An 18,583-nucleotide genomic window follows, 5' to 3' on the forward strand; every position below is an offset into this window, starting at 1 on the left:
CGAATACATACGTAGATGTTAGTTTCTTTTTTCTGTAATGAACAGAAGAATGCCCAATGGTTTTATGGTCCTCACTTTGTGGACCCACATATTCATATATTCTTAATTAAAAAATCATATATTCTTAATTTTCTTTCAATTTGTGTTAAGTGTGGCCGTAGATTTGACGTAGCATTGAGATCCGCGCAGAAACGGGACAAGAAAGAGGGCACTCAAATCACGAGGTTGACGAAATGAACCGTCTTCGATCTATAGAACCTTCAAACCCACGCTTCCCATCATCAACCTGCAAAAGCTTCTTTTCCTTTCTTTGCTTTTCAATTTTCAAACGCCGTACCCTGTCGTGAGAAGAAGTGGGCCTCACTGTGACACCATTACCCACATTTTTGGCTATTATACCTTTTACGTTGTGCATTGGCTGATTAGGGAAAAACGAATTGAAAGACAACCAAGGGAAATTAATATAAATTGATAAAATCAACTAAGTAATTGCTGGCTTAATCAAAAGCTCAACTATGTCGGCTACATGCCTGCTAGATCTCATCCAACCCAATTAATGCTTTTTGCGTCTAATTAATGTTCCATTTGGTTGATCGAAAAATCAAACTTGTCCTCGATTTGAATTTCATCCTAAATAACTACTCCCTCCGTTTCAAAATACATGTCCATTTGATAGTTTAAGGATGCATTTTGACTATTTTGCCCTTGCCTACTAATTAATTGGATTCTAGTTTTTTGTCCACAATAATTAATTCCCATTTGTCTCTATCTATTGGTGGGGAGGTATATCAAGGAACGAAACAGTGAATTTAGGAATGAAAGCTCGAGGAGCGGAACAATGAGAAGATAAGGAGTTCGTAGCCCTCCAACTCTCCCAAGAACTACTCCTTGACTCTCTAACTCTTTGTGTGTATCAAGGTTGTTAAATGATGGACTACTTATAAAAATGGCAAATTTATATGTAATTACAACTACAAAAAAAAATGGAAAACAAAGGAAAGTCTGTGAAAGTTGAAGATTTGCAAAATGAAAGAGTTGAAGACTCTTTCGACAGCATACAATATGAAAGAGTTGAAGACTCTTTTGATGGGTTACAAAGTGACACAAACATAGCCTTGCAAGAGGATAAAATGCAAAAACATGGAGATTGTGTAGAAGCATCTTCAAAAGCAACAAAGGATTTTGACTTAAATATAAAGGCAGATTGTGGATTTGATTTGAATGAATATCCAGTAGAAGAAGAAGAAGGAGGAGGAGGAGGAGGAGGAGGAGGAGACGGAGACGGAGACGGAGAAGAAGAGGTTGATGGAGAAGGAGAGGGAGAGGTTGAGGGAGAAGGAGAAGGAGAGGGAGAGGTTGAGGGAGAAGGAGAGGGAGAGGTTGAGGGAGAAGGAGAAAATGTGGTTAACAAGATGTTGAAAATTTATCTTCCTAATCTTAACTGAAACTTTGTCAATTTAAATTCATGAATTCAATGGAAGTGATTTAGAAGATTTTGTTGTATTGCAAAAAAATATAAAAATGTACTATGAAATCCTTTCTAATGTTTTACGTACTGTCAAATCCTTACTTAGTGTTTTATATACTGTCTGGGAGTGGTACTTACGTGAGAGGGAGAATATCTAGGCTAAGTATTGCTCATAGTCTTATGGCACTGTTCTACTTCTATGGATACTCAATAACAGTTATAGTTATAGTCTTGATGTATAAGTATTGCTCATATGTCAGAATAAAATATTGGACTTTCTTATAAATCAAAGCATAATACTAGTATTTGGAATAAAATATGAATGTGATTACAACCCAACCATAATAGGTACTGTTAATTGTTGTTTAAGTAATCCAAAGTTTCTTGCACTAATATTGGGTCACACTTCAATTGAATGGGTAGTTGTTCTTCTGTTTCTAATTTTTCCTTCTGCATATGCTGAGATGTATATCTATTGGAACCTTTGGCTTTCATTGTCTCTATCATGCATAACTGCAATGAGAGAAATATGAAATTGGACTTCACCACACAATAGTTTTCAAACGACTTCACCACTGCATTGACAAGTTCATCAATAGTTTTAGGTGCTTCCTTGTAATGCAATGACTGTATAGCACTGAAAAATCCGAGGTCCAAGACATTAAAATCCGGAGAATTAGGAGGTTGACACATTAAACGGATGTCAAATCCATCTTGTGTGGCTGCCTGAACAAACTCAGGATCATCAGGATTAATATGAGTTCTTGCATTATCTTGTTGAATGAATATCGTTGACCCCAATTCGTCTCTTGGCCACACTTCCTTTGTAGCTGGAAGCACTTTCTCAATAAAAACTGACCTTATGAGGTCTCTATTTATTGAAGTTATTGCTTTTGTCTCCATTGTTCCCGCCACTCTGTTAACACTTGTCCTTTTAGCCGGTTCTTGAGTGACAAACGGGAAAATTCCAATTTTCCCTGAAAAAGTTACATTTTTTTCCGAGTCAAATCTTGGTCGAGCTACAGCAGTTAAAAACATAACTTTTGGAACAAAATTTTTACTTTTACAACTACGATGTGGTTTATCCTCGTCTGGGAGCAAATAGTATCTCTCAGATTTCTTCGTCATGTAGAACCATTTTTCATCAATGTGAATAATATTGTACATACTTTGGAACATTGGATCATGCGGTATACCTTCAAGCATCGACAAACAAAATTCCAACCGCAATCTTTTACCTTCCTCTGTCAGTTGTGGCTTTATGGCACTCAAATGACGCTTTATTGCACCTGATTGTATAAGCCTATACATTGCACTTGTATTTGTTTTCATGGCAACAGCTAAAGTTCGAACAGTTGTTCTTTGGCTCAAAGGGATTTCACGAAGTTGACTCAAATCAATTTCAACTCTCTTGCGACCACTATTTTTTGTCTTCTTATGAGACACATCATGAGTCTCACTTTCTTTTGCTCTTTTCCAAATACGGTCGATAGTTTTCCTACAAACTGAAAATGATGAAGCTACTGACTCTTTCACCCCTTGAGGTAATTTTCCATCAACACTTTTTTGCAGTAGTAGCTGATAAATGGTAATGCGCTCTTCATTACTCAACATTTTAACCTTTCTTTGCATTTGGAGTTGTTCCTCATCATTGTTTTGGGGCTGCTCCTCTTGAATATTTTCGTGACTTTCATTCTGAACTTCATGGACTTCTTCTGAATCAGCTTCAAAAGTTACATGAGTTACATATAATAATCATGATAAAGGTAAATACTCATAACAAAAAAAATCTCTACAAAATAAATATAACAAAAAATCTATGAAATCTAAGAATACCATCAATAACTGTAATATCATCATATAAACTGGAGCATTAGAGTACAATTATATTTAGGCTAATTCTATATACTTGGAGTACTATATATGTAGAGTATCTCAAAGCAATTATATGTAGCAAATTTTTTACGTATAACAAAAAAGAATTTAAGAAAATGAGAGTACATACCAGTTATGTGAGTGTTGCTTTCTTCTCCTGTAGCAAAGTTTTCTTCCTCACCATTTAAATCATGTAGTTCTTGATTTAAATCAAACAATGGCTCTTCATTTAAATCAAACAATGGTTCTTCATTTAAATCAAATGGAAAAGCATTGAGATCCATAGCAAAATTTTGTTCTTCATTAATAATATAAATTTGATAAATGAGTACCTAACTCTTATATATACTGAAATTATACGTGTTTTTGAAAAAATGGTGGGAAATACAAATTTTAATTTAACTTTGGTGGTAAACATTTTAAGATTAGAGTATAATTAATAATGGAGGGAAGTTTTTTCAATTGAGTTTTAAAAAACTTTGATAACCGAACTATGCCAATTGAGCTTTTCAATACCGAAGCAAAAATAATGCCATTTAGTAGTATTGGTATTGCCAGTATGTATTGGTATTGTAATTTGATTAACTTTAATTAATTTTGGTATTGGGAGTAATTATGAGGTGGGATAAATAAATATAAAATGGAGAAAATAAAGGACAAGGGTAAAATAGGAACTTTTGTGTCAAATTAGCCTATCCTTGGTTACCGCAATTTCTCAAAAATGGACATGTATTTTGAAATGGAGGGAGTATTTTCTATTGCAACTTACAACCTTTTATTACGTCCATTATTAAGGGGAATAATTAATGTTTGTAAAAAAAATAGGGGATGGACATTGAAAATAAAGAAAAAAGAAAATAAAATATATAAATATGATACTAATAAATTAAATAGATCTCTTCATTTTCTGAATAAACTTAACCATAACCTCTTGGTTTAATTAAGTTTTTACCTATAATATAAGTTGTTTTCATATTATAACCTAATATTTATTTTTTTTAATCAAATATCCAATTTTTTAAAATTTTTTTATTACTTGTTATTAGTTGTTTTTCATTAAGTGATGATGTGACAGAAAGAATGTCACGTCATCACATTTTGTCATGAATACCTCATTGACACATCATCACACATTCAATTACGTGGCACTGACATATCAATGATTGAGCATGATCACATAACACTCTATCCATCTCATGTTATCACTTAACGGAAGACAACTAATGATAGGTAATAAAATGAAACTAAATTTTTTTTTCAAGTAAGTATTTGATAAAAAAAAATGGATTTTCAGGTAGTAATTTGAAAACGACCTATTTTTCATGCATGAAAAACTTATTTAATATATGTCATGAAAAACTTATTTAAATTATATATAATTGATGTTTTACAATCTATAATCAATGTACACACATAACATGCTATGTCTTGCTTCACTCTTCCTTTACTATTCTTTGAACCCAAATTTTGTATCTTACCATTTGATTTTGTTAGATTCTCTTCTTAATTTTATCCAAATATTAAATAGCATCTTAACTCTTTAATACCTTTAATATTATCTTATTAATTTAGTTAAGTTGATTAAACTTGATAAAAATAATCATTGAGTTATTGTAAATTTCAAATAATATTTTTTTATTCCTACCAATAAAAAATATTTTATTAATTTAATGTGTTTTTTTTTATTTTAAATAAGGAATTATCTTAAAAAAAATGAATATGATAAAGTTTCTTTAAGTGTATATAAAATTAAATTACATGTAAGTTCATTAAGTTATTTAATTAATTTTTAATTTTTTTGATAAATTTATAAATATTTGATAAAAAAAAGTATTTGAAAAACTATTTTTTGTTACTGACTTATAAGATTTACTTTTAAACATAATTTAAATTTATTATTATCATTTTTATTTTCAATAAAATTTATCATTTATTATTTTATTTGAAATTAAATTATTTATTTTAATAAAATTCTTCCTTATTATTTATTAACTAAAAAATTATTTTTTAGATTAAATTAAATAAGTTTTGTATACAAAAAAATATCATTTTTAAATTATTACCTTAAAAATTATTTTTTATCAAATATTTATTTAAAAATTTTTAATTATTTAACGAAATATCATATTATCATATCTAATTACTAATATATCATTATCACGTTATTAAAAATAATAACGTAACAATAAAACAATGTCTATGATAAGACGGAATGATATGATGTTTTATATGTCACATCATCATTTAAAAAAAATTACTAACAATAAATAATAAAATTAAATTAATTTTTTTATAATATATGATTGAAAAAAATATTAAATAATAATCTAAAAATAACTTATATTTTTTAAGTAAAAAAAATTATTAAGCCTAATCTTATTACTTCTTAAGTGATGATTTTGGAATCTTATTTTTCAAAATTGATTTTTCACTCTAACTCCATCAATCATATTTGATGTTTGTGAATTTCAAGACAGATATGTACACTCTTGAACTTGACTCCGTTTTTTATATCGTTAACTATTTCATCAATCAGAATTAACACATTAAAGAAAGGGATTAATTCCATAAACACAATTACAAAAATTATCAATTTTTTAAATTATCGATTTTAAAAATGTACAAAACTAAGATTAAATTTAACCAGAAATAAATAGAGCAAATAGTTTATCCAAAATAATACTAACGTAACAAGAGATAAAACGAATATTGGTAATATGGGTTATACATGTCATGGTTCTTATTAACGTAAAATCCCAATTAATAAAGACAAAAAAAACTGCGTAACATGAATACTCCGCTGTTCTATTATAAGACAGAAACAGCAAAGAATATAAAGTAAAAAATACATATAATTAATATAGAAATGGCATTATATATATAAAAAGTTAACATCACCGGGCAACAGTGAGGTAAGAAATTCCTTCTTCCTTTGCGAAAAGGAAAAAAAAAAGCAGAATAGAGAAAAAAAAACATAAGCCTGCTTTTTCTTTTTGGTTTGGTTAATTGTAATCTATTTATAATATATTTACATAAACTCTAGCACCGTGTCAGCTACTACGATAAATTGATAATCGCCACTCACTCAGATAGAGAGAGAAAAACCGAGCTGCGAAAAAACCGGATCTTTTTTCCGGTTCAGGCAACCTCGGGCGGAGGAGGGACATTAAGGTCAAGATCCAACACTCTCCGACGTGAGCCCCGCTCGTAATCCATGACCGTGGACGAGTCCGAGTCGCTGAACGCCGCCACGGGAAGATCGAACGACGCGCGCACCTCGGCACGCTCGAACGCGTCGAAGAAGACCACGGGCCGCGCCACTGGGAACACCAACGCGCCACCGGCGGCGAGTGGGGCGGCAAGAGTGAGGTCCAACGGCGGCGTCGGGGGAGAGGACGAATCCAACGTGCTGCTCTGGCTGGGGCTACGCGCCGCCGCGTGCGTCAGCTCCGCGTGGGTGGGGAAATTGGTCTTAGCCTTTGCGCCGCGGAACTCACGCGCCGCCGCATCGTACGCACGCGCCGCCTCCTCCGCGGTGTCGAACGTTCCTAGCCAGACGCGCGTCTTCTTGCCGGGATCGCGGATCTCGGCGGCGTAGCGGCCCCACGGCCGCTTCCTCACGCCGCGGTATCGGATCTCTTTACGGGTCGGGTTGGATCCTCCGGCAACAACAACGTTAGATCTATTGATATCCCTCGGAGCCATTAATGTTAGTTTTTTCGAAGAGTTTGTGATTCGGAGACCAAGAAAAAACTGATCAGAGAGTAGTGCTGTATATGTAGGCTTCAAAGATGGAGACAATGGCGTTGTGTTTGGGAGACTTTATATAGCGAAAGGTGGGGTGTGAGAGAGAGAAGAGTGTGTGCGTGCGCGTTAAAAAAGCTACGCTCCTTTTGGGCGCTTGTTGCGTGCTCAACGTAGATTCACTTGCATACATATTCTGCTCACTAGTCTCGTGCTCCTAATTTCATTCCATGTTATTCTTTTCATGTGGCTAAAGAGTGTGACAAATGTTTTCAAATCTTAGAATAACAAAATAGTAACTTTTGTATATTGTTATTATAAATATATGTAATATAAATTGTCATATCATTTAAGAATACGGGTTGATAGTAAGTTTGTCTATTTTTATTTTTATCTCCCAAATGGGATGGTGGGTTTAGATTTATAAAAGATGGGATGAAAAAATAGAACTTAAGTCTATACCCATCCAGTTTTATTGGATTTAGAGAAACTCAAGGAAATCTCATCACATTTAAAAAAAAAGTATGTCCAAATAAATCAGATTTAATTATTAATTACATTTAATTCAATCAACGTATATATAATTTAATATAAAATAAATAACATAAACTTATAAAATATGAAATAATTACATATAATATATATAATAATATAATTATATATAAACTAGTGGGTAACCTGTGCATACGCACGGGTGGTTCGCCAATTGATTTTCGATGAATGAATTAAAAGAAATGTAGGATTACTGCATAAACAAATTGGTAAACAAATGGAACTTTCTCAAAAACAAAGCAAAGAAAAACAAAAAAGAAGAAGGAAATACTTGAAGGTGAGTGTGTTGCAGTGGAGACAGAGAAATGCAAAAAGGAAGAAGGAAATACCTGAAGGTGAGTGTGTTGTTGCGGAGAAAGAGAAATGCGAATCCGAAAGAAGAAGAGATAAATGTGGCGGTGGAGGCTGAGCTATATCGTACAGGAACGACGGCGAGATAGATGAGAAGAGAGTCATATCAAGAACAGAAAATGCAACGTTTCTAGAACCCTCAAGTCACTTTGTAAGTTTTTTTTAATTGCAATATAGGCTTAAAATTAAATTCAGAAATAAATTATGAAGAAAGTTAATGTTTATAATTAACTAATTGTTCAAAGTACATCATTCAAAAACATTTCTCAAAAATTGTAAACTACAAACGGTAGTTTAATCAGTGTCATTGTCATCCCAATCCTTTTGTCTTCTAATTACCAATTTATTTTGTTCCCTAATCTTTTTTATTTATTATCTGATTAGAAAATAAAGCAAGAAACTATAGAAGAACAGAGCCTACATCATCATCATCATCATCATCATCATCATCATCATCATCATAATAATGTTTTTTAGCATAGCTTTCTTGCCCAATCTCTTTTTGTTGGCTCTTTCTCTCTCTAGGAATTGTCGCTATCTCTTTCAAAATCAAAGAATTGAATAAATAATAAAAATAATGTTAACATTTATAATATAAATGTTTACAACAAACAGAAATCAGATAATTGCATATAAATACACAGCGAGTGTAACAGAGCATGATATTTTATTTTAAAAAAATTCAAGTGAAAAAATGAGAGGAACACTAACGTCTTCAAATCTCGTGGTTGCCTTGATCTACTCATGGTGGAGATAAGAGATCACAAAAGCGAATAACGAACGAAGAAATATGAGAATAACATGACTGCAATTTTCAAGAAGAAAATGAAACATGAATTAATAGGAATGAAGAAAGAAGAGATAAATCTATAGCAGGATAGCATGAAATTTGAAGTTGAAGTACCTCTCAAATAGCTTGAACCTTCCATCAAAATAATAATAATAATAATAATAATAATAATAATAATAATGATAATAATAATAATAATAATAATAATAATAAACATGCATAAAACAAAGCACAAAGAAAGAAACTTGTCGGCCGAATGTTTTTTCGTGGATCACCTTGCAAGCGGGAAAATCAGAAAGGGGAAAAAACCACGAAAAATCAGTAAGGAAGGAAAAACATGAAACAAATAACTATAACTAAATAATAATAATAATAATAATAATAATAATAATAATAATAATAATAATATCTTTTGTTGATATTGCGCGTCAAGTTACACATTCACTCAACAAAGCAACAATTTATTTTCTTCACTAATCCTTTTTATTTATTCTCTAATTATAAATTAAACTAAGAAACTATAGAAGAATAGAGACTACATAATAATAATAATAATAATAATAATAATAATAATAATAATAATAATAACAACAACAACAACAACAACAACAACAACAACAACAAAAACAATAAAGAAATTTTAACATTTATAATAAATATAATTTTAACATTTATAATATAAATATTTACAACAAACAGAAATAAAACAATTGCAGATCAATACACAATGAGTGTAATAGAGTATGAATTTTTTTTTTTAAAAAAATTCAAGTTATAAATGAAAGGAACACTAACATCTTCAAATCGCGTGGTTGCCCTAACTTACTCATGGTGAAGACAAGAGATCACAGAAGCGAATAACGAATAAAGAAATATGAGAATAGCATGACTGCAATTGTAAAGTAGAAAATGAAACACAAATTAATAAGAATGAAGAAAGAAGAGATAAATCCATAAGATTGAAACATGAATCAATTAAATATTAAACATTAAATATATTACAACTTGGGAAATTTGTAGCAAGCAACAACAACACCCTTATTAGAGATGGTATCATATCTCTTGATGAAGGAAAGATCAAACTGAAAAATCTAAGATAGGCTACAAAATATTGAGAGGGGTGAGTTGGTGATTGAGCTTGAGTGTATTCCCCTTACTGAATAGCTGGATAGATGTTAAGGATCAGAACTCAATTGAAACCACATTTTGGAGCACAAATCATAGGATCATTCTCTCTTGTACATTATTCCATGACTTTGATGGAATTACTTCACTATCCAAGTTTCTAACTTTAAATATTATATTTATTTTAGTATTATTATATATTTATTGTTTTTAGGATTTAATAGTTAATATTATTAGTATATATAAATAAGATAATATTAATAAATAAAACTGAGTTGTATTAGTATAAATAACTTATTTAGTAGTAATAAATATATGCCTTTATAAAAAATTAGTCATTAGTAAAATTGATTAATATTTTATACTAATGCAATGTTATGGTGACTAAAAAACTAAAAAATCAAAACATCTCCATTTTAAAAATTATTATAAAAAATAGATTAAAAAAACAAAAACACAATTAAAGAAGTCTTGAAATTGCCTTTTTTAAAAAATTGATGTAAAACCATTTTGAAAGTGAGGTAAAATTAATGTAAGTCAATTTTGCTCAAATTTGCTTTGTATTTAAATTTTAATTTGTAACTATTCTGAAAAATAGATTGATGATAATCAATTGAATTTGTGAAGATTTTAAATAGAAAATTAGAATTTAGAATTCTAGATAGAAAAACACCACAAAACTAAATCAGCTTCATTTTAAAAATAGTTAAATAAATTTAAGGTTATACTTTTCCTTTAAAAAATTCTCAAGAGGTTATATTTTTCCTTTTAAAAAAACTCAAGAGGTTATACTTTTCCTTTAAAAAAAATTCAAGAAGTTATACTTTTATACTGAGCAAGGAACGTACTTAAGATAATGTACTTAAGACACTGCTATTATTTATGGAAGGTTGATTTTTTATTTTTTTGAAAATTAGATACCAAAACTACAGTGAAAGAAAAAGAAAAAGAAACACGTACATCATATAATAATAATAATAATAATAATAATAATAATAATAATAATAATAATAATAATAATAATAATAATAATAATAATAATAATAATATACTCAGTAGAAAATTTGTTTAACGTCTAATAACAAAACAAAAAAGGTTGGCACATAACTAAAATTTCATGTGAATAACGTTGATTAAAGCAAACTTATAAGCAGTGGAAATTAAATGTGAGTAAGATAACAACATAATATAACTAATACTTTTGCAGAATTAACATGCACGAAGTGGAAAAGTGTTAACAATCAGCATATATAGTTGTAAACAATATATGGTAAGTCTACATATTGTAATGTACTGATACACAAAAACTTTGTCATATAGGTAAATTGTGACAAAGGTCAAAGCCAGATTACTAGGACAAACAAAGCTTCTAATAGATATAAGATAAAATGAATACAATAAACATGTACATATATAGCAGGATGAAAAATGTTGCTGACTTCTTTCTGAGCCAAATGGTTATTTCAACAATGTCCTTACTCAGGGACATGACCGTTTGCTTCTTCTTGCCTTTTTTCTTTAGAGACAGTCTTAGCAATCGTAAAGCTGGGCAGATTTGTTGAAGATAGAAGCCTAACCCACATGCTATCAGTAATTACCACATTGTTCTGTCCCTCAGTGATTCTCTGCATAACAAATCAACCAACATAATGCTTCTAAATTCTATAGTTTCCTACTCAAAATTACAAATTCATTCACCCAATCATTAACTTGAAAACTAACTTTTATTTTTCTTCATTGGTTTGAAAATATTAATCATTTTGGAATTATTCTAATTTTAAAAGTTTAGAACTTTCTTTTTACAAATTTTACCTTTAGTAACTTATATGCTCTCAGGGAAATATTATCATTTTTATTAGGTTATATCACAACAGTCCGTATCGACTAAAAAGAGAAGAAGAAAAATAACCGAAAAAAGCTGAGACTTTAAGATTGAAGAAGCACGTGTCTAAGCGGCTGAATAAAAAAAAAAGCACTTTCTATATCTAACTAAGTAGAAGCTATTTCATTTCAAAAAATATATCAAAATGAGCATTTTAAATTGAAGGGGTCAAACTAAACCTATTTTAAAAAGTAAGAGAACTAATTAAACTTTTTAAAAATAGCATAGCCAAATTGAAGCTACCGACTAAATAAAGAGGAACAAAAAAACTGGCATTTCTTATAAGAACGATCTACTTCTTTCAATTATAATTATAATAAATAAATAAAAAAGTAGCATAGTTCATTACCATGCAAGGCATGAGATTTCTCAGGTAATTATTTCAAGAAAATAATAGTACTTGCACTATTTTTTTCAGCAATAGCATACTTACACTATTGAGAAAACTTTTTTTTTTTGCAGTTAAATTAATTTTTAACTTTCATTTTTGGTATTCCTTCTTCAACTTTAGTTAAATAAGAGGCTAAAATATACATTAATTCTTTGTATATTCAATTATATTGAATTTGAACCTATATATCTTTAAAATGAATAAAAAAGTATAGATGAATTTAGTCAAATTTTAAAAAATATTTAGATTTATTCTTTATTTGGATATTTTTTATTTTCATAAATAATTAGTTAGAAACTAACTACATATTATTTTAATATTTGACAACCAAATTCATTAACATAAAGGATCACGTTTAATACAAAGTATAGAATTTAAAAGTACATTTTTCTTTTAAAATTATATCTAGAATGATTTTTAATTGACAGTATAAAAGGTATCAACCTTAAACTTTGTTTTTCTCTCATAAGCAAAAAAAAAAAAAACTGTTTCTTTGTTAATTTTTGCAGGCTATTTGACATCAACTACCGTTCTTATTCTTTTTTCATTTCTTGAAATAAATCCTTTAACGTAAACACATTATAAATCTAAATACAATAATGACATTGATTTACACAGGGAATGGGGCTCCTGGTTCTTACTACATCACTGAAGTGCTTTAGACCAACGTGTACAGATGGAATTTGTAAAGAAGCATCAACCGTACTATTAACATTATACTATTTATCAATATACACCATAGCCATTGGCAGTGGCGTGCTAAAGCCCAACATGTCAACTTTTGGTGCTGACCAATTCGATGACTTCAGACCCAAAGAAAAAGTGCTAAAAGTTTCATACTTCAACTGGTGGTCGTTTAACACTGCATTTGGCACTTTAGCCCCTACACTGTTTGTTGTGTACATTCAAGAGAGGTTTGGGTGGGGATTGGGGTATGGAATATCAGCATTGAAGCATTTCATTTGGACGTAGAGACAAACAAACACATGGTTAGTATCGATGGATTGATCTCGGCATGTGCCACAGAGCATAGCCAGCAATCTCTAAGAAATTTGAAAGAACTGAAGTGTCTCTGCAGCCAACAAATAATTATGAAGAGAAATTGGTCGTTGTTTCGTGGGAAATAATTTAAATTAATTCTCATATATGACTCATCAAAGTGGTCCTTTCTACAATATGAAAATTCATAATTAGACAATTATTTAGGCCAACAACATACGTAGTGTAAAGAATCAATCCATCAATCAATTGCATCAACAAAAGAAACATCAACATATTATATCTGGAGTGGAGATGATATGATATGGTGGAGGAAGACCTCCTCCAAGTACAACCGATCGAGCAACGAATTTCATTTAATGCTTCCCCTGGTATCCCCATGGATTTTTGCTTGTCCAATTCCACAAATCCCTGCACATTTCCTCTATACCGTATTTTGCCCTGCACCATTAAAAAAGACGATAATAATAATAACTCTAAACTGTTTATCGACAATGCAGCATAGTAGGTTGGTCGTCTGTTTTATAGACCTCATCCTTTTAATTACCAATTCATAAGTTGGCTTCTCATAATTATGCAGAGTAAACCATACAATTATAAAGCTAATCTTTAATTTTGTTGTGCATGAGTTAGTAAGTAGGTTTATAATATCGCCAGAGATAAAAAATGATAATGATCATGAAATTGAGAGGAGCAAGTAAAAATAAAGAAAGCGATGGTGGGTACGTACTTCCAACCAAGTTCTTTCTCAGCCTTGTCCGTAGATGCATATACAGCAGTAGCATCCTCGGGTCTTCTGGGACACATTTTTAATGGAAATTTCTGGAAAATTAAGAAATCAGGTTGAGTGGATGATTCATGTGAGCGAGGAGAGGAAGATGAAAAATAATATGATATGACCTTGCCGGAAGCTTTTTCAAAGGCAGCAACCATTTCAAGCACGGATGTGCCACGCCCAGTTCCAAGATTACCAAACTATTTGGTAAGTTACATTCCCACCTGAATTGCATAAAAATAACGAACAAACAAAAAATAGCAGTGACAACAATATACTCTTAATGGCAGTCATAACAACCATTATTGCCTATCCAAAAAAAAATAATTTCTCTGTAGTATCAAGTATGATCATATACACAGGTAGTTGAATGGTATTTGCATTAACAAATGTTGCATGTGTATCTATCAACTGCAAAGTCGAGAGCATAGTTGTTGTTAAGCCTCCGAAGTGCTATTCTAAACTGAATTTGTGTTTTATATATGCTGTCCAAGAGAAAATCTTTCACCATATTCATTCAACTGGAAATATTGCACAACATTCATTTCATAGTTTCTAAATATTTTCTACCTTATATTCTGCAGAACCTTGTTGTTTGCTAAGTAGGGCCTCCATTAGGAGCTTGTAATAGGTCTCTTCAATAAAGCACCATCCTTGATTTCCACCATACACCTGAAGAAGCTCCCACACTACATGTTAAAAAGTAAACCAAAATTATGAAAACAAAATATTTAGCACTTGTTTTGCTTTAACTATTCGGAGAAGAGAAAACCCACATCGAGAAGCTCATTAACCGTTCGTAGAATTAGTTGTGTCCTAAATCCAAGTGGACGCATTGCGTCCAGGGCAACATCCATGCGTGTGATACCCTGCATCTTGTTCTGCAGACAAAATAAAACACTATTAAGGAAGGGAAAAATGTTAGAAAACTCACAAACACATTAAAACAAAACAAAAACAAAAACTTGGCAAACATAATACGATAAAAATGCAAAAATATTCACAAAAAGTTCAGTGAATGAGGAAGAAACTCAAGAGGGTAACAAAATAGGGGGGAGAAAGTGCACGAAAGTGTGAAATGAAGGACCTTTTTGTTTTGTCTTGCTCTTGATGCCATTTCTAAGCCTTCTTTCAGCACAAGAAAAAGAAAAGGCCCTTGCTTTTCTTATAACGATCAAAGTGGAGATTCTATAAGGGAAAAACACTTCAAATATGTAATGTGACCCTCTATTCTCTTCAACCTTTCACCCTCCAATAGCTTACTCTCTTCTCTACAGTCAAAATAAAGAAAGCTTTTTTAGTCTCTTCTTGCTCCATGCCGGACAGTTCCGCCATGAACCCCACTCCACACGAGTCCTTATCCATAGCCACCACATTACCACCAAAAGCCAAAAACTTGTTCAAACCTGCACAACACAAAATCCAATCCGCATCATGGGTGACTGTTTATAAACCAAAAAATAGTAAATTAAAAGAAGGAAAAAATATATGAGAGAGAAAGGAATGAAATATATCAAATACCAAGAATAGATTCTTGGAATTGTGTAGAAGAGAAAAGGAATCCATGAACCAAAAACTGAGATATGAGATTGCAATGGTCAGGAGGGGTGGAACCCTGAGCCATGGCAGCAGTTGCAATTTTCTCCCCGTGTTCATCCGTGCCAGTAATAAATATAACATTCTTCCCCAATAGCCGCTGTCAAATTCAACTATGCAAACCTTATATTATTATGTACTAATAGGAGAAAATAAACAGTTAAAACACCAACATTTCTGGAATTGGACCAAAGTTACATAATTTAAACTAAATTCAATGAGGGTAGAGATAGATAAGTTAACCTGGAAGTGAGCAATGGCATCGACGACGATGGTGGTGTAAATTTTACTCGAGGGCTCGAGAGGGGATAGTTCAGTATTTAGGGGTTAATATAACATTGAGATGTTAATGCTATCCGTTGGAAAGGATGGCCACGACAAAAGGACACTCATGAAGAAAACTGCAAAGCAGTGAAACCTGAGAATCTTCTGAACTGAGAAGAAGCCATGACAGTAAGAATAAACTACTCCATTCAAAACACCCTCTGTCTCCTTAACCCCCCCTTGTTTTCCCTTCATTACATAGCTTCTCCCTTGAAGCTGAAACCTCAACTGCATTTTCGTCAAAACCCCTCTCGAGGAGCTTTGTTTTGAGAGAGAGAAAGCTTCCAAGTTTTACAGAGAAAGAAAGTGAGTGAGAGAGAAAGAGAAAGAAGCCTTTTGCCACGGGAGAAAGAGAAATGGAAAAATAAAAAGAAAAATGAAAAGACTTGGGATGAAGATTGGAAAAGAAGACACCTGCAACAATACGTGGAGCAACCAAGGGAGTGGGAAATGAAAAGGTTAGAAAAGAAGACACCTGGAACAATACGTGAAGCAACCAAGGGAGTGGGAAATGAAAAGGTTAAAAGACCAAAAAACCAAGAAAATGGACAGCTGTCACAACCTTAGGTAGGGGCATTTTAGAATTTTCGAGAGGGTTCGCTTTTATAGATAGTATATAGATATATAACTACATCATTAATAATTATAAAAATATATGAAGCGGGACGTCTATGGGATGAAAAGTGACATATCCGACCTCATTCCCATTTCCCCAAGTTGGAAAAAACTCATCCTGACCCTGTGCAAAATGAACTTTCTTGTCAAACTCGAACAAGTACTCAACAGTTCGATTTTTATTGTCATATCTAATATCATTCACAGAAAAAATTGCCTCATGGATATATTATATTAATGAATATAGAATGATGTAATAAAGTGGTTAAATTTTATTAGATAATTGTGTAAAGTATTTGAAAATGACAATGGATATAAATTGTATTTTATGTAATAAATATTTTTTAAAAAGTAATACTTTTAAATGCTTAAATTAAAAAAATGTATGTTAACAAAATTATTATATTTTACAAGTGTGTTATATATTCGTTAATTTACTAAAAAAAAGAAGTGAGCATCATTTAATTTTCTATCTTGTGTAATTTTGCACAAGTCAAATTTAATTAGTAATTAATTAGTTTTCTAAATAACGACAACTAATTTATTCTCTTATAATTTTTTTTTGTTTCTTTTCTATAATATCTCTTTCTTTGAGGTTGATCTCTTAAAAGAATTAGTCTTTGACTTTTGACCCAGAGCTATATTGCACACACAAAAACTTATCACTCCCCATATAAATAATATAATCTTTCTTATTTTTTTTAATAGAAAAGACATGAACAACACATGCAATAAATCCATGAAGTTGTTCATAAAAAATGACAAACCTCAACAACATATTGACAAAATTGATCTGCGGGTGGTTATGGAGGAATGATAGGGTTTTGAGGTCAACTCATCAACAACCCTAACACTCGTCAACAACCTATCCTTTCATATAATCTTAGTATGAAAATAGGAAAGAGAGAAATAGGAGTACTTAGTATGTTAACAAAATTATTTGTATTTTACAAGTATTTTTTTATTTGTTAATTTACTAAAAAAAATGGAAATTAGAATCATCGAATTTATATCTCGTATAATTTTGCACAATTAAAGTCTATTTAATAATTAATTAGTAAGTTTTCTAAATAACAATAACTAATTTGTTCTTTCATATAATCTTTTTTATTTCTTTTTCTATAATATCTCTTTTTTAGGCCAAACTCGTAAATGAATGTTCATATCTCGATGAATTACTCTCTAACTTTTGACCAAGTTATATATTGGGCACAAAAAAATATCACTCCCCATATAATTATTTATTTTAAATAGAAAACGACATGAACAACAACACATGCAATAAACCCATTATGTTATTCATCAAAGATGACAAACCACAACATGTTGACGAAATTGACTTGGCTAGTGGTTATTGAGGAATGATAGGTTTTCGAGGTTCCTAGACCAATGGAGCAACATGTGCCTTTTCTTGTTGTCCTTCTCACGTGCCATGTGTTAGGGGTGTTGACAAGTCGATGTTGCCCGTGGTTTATTATTCATAGGATCCAACATTCCTGGAAATATGTAACCCTTTAATGTTAGATTGTGTACCATCTAAAGGTGAAAAATTGCAAGCCAACAAAGAGCAAAGTGATAATTGTCTTGTTTCCTAATTGTTTAATAATTTTTTAGTTTATTATCTTACTTTCATCAACATTTGGAGTGATACTTAACTCAATTAGTGTTAAAATTGTAAGTATTTAACTTTTATTTTGGCTAAATTTTGTATAAATGGAAATTGAAGTTTAAGATTTATTTAGAGCTTAATTATTCAAGCATATAAATGATCTAGGCGCAACTTAAAGCCTGATTTCACGGCTGAGCAGCTAGTCACTTAGAATGAAAACCTTGCTCATGTATTTAAAGGACAACTCGCCACTAATGAATGCACATTATGTCCTAAAATGAAAAATCCCTTAAGTGTAGAGGGGGAAGGTAGTCTTATTGCAAGATCCACTCTTCCTTTGAATGTAGAAATGCTCCATTCTCTTCATCTTCTTCCATCTTTCTTGTATTTTGCAGTTTTCCATAGAAATGGGTAGCCAAATTCTTCCATGTTGGGGTTAGATGTAACCAAACCTTACTCTTATGTGTATGTTTATGAAATATATGTT

The 18,583-nt window shown here is 31.2% G+C and overlaps 2 protein-coding genes across 2 annotated transcripts; both read right to left on the bottom strand.

The window, feature by feature from the left end:
• Positions 1-1,822: 1,822 nt before the first annotated feature.
• LOC114378929 lies at positions 1,823-3,627 on the bottom strand. The gene is made up of 2 exons (XM_028337513.1): positions 3,474-3,627; positions 1,823-3,192 (listed from the first exon to the last, which is right to left on the bottom strand). The coding sequence occupies exons 1-2, from the start codon at positions 3,625-3,627 to the stop codon at positions 1,823-1,825; spliced, it is 1,524 nt and encodes a 507-aa protein (XP_028193314.1).
• Positions 3,628-6,177: 2,550 nt separating this feature from the next.
• LOC114378022 (ethylene-responsive transcription factor 4-like) lies at positions 6,178-7,387 on the bottom strand. The gene has a single exon (XM_028336528.1). The coding sequence runs from the start codon at positions 7,046-7,048 to the stop codon at positions 6,482-6,484; it is 567 nt and encodes a 188-aa protein (XP_028192329.1). The 5' UTR covers positions 7,049-7,387; the 3' UTR covers positions 6,178-6,481.
• Positions 7,388-18,583: the final 11,196 nt, after the last annotated feature.

The sequence above is a fragment of the Glycine soja genome, chromosome 12 (genome assembly GCF_004193775.1).
Source record: "Glycine soja cultivar W05 chromosome 12, ASM419377v2, whole genome shotgun sequence".
Lineage (NCBI taxonomy): Eukaryota > Viridiplantae > Streptophyta > Magnoliopsida > Fabales > Fabaceae > Glycine > Glycine soja.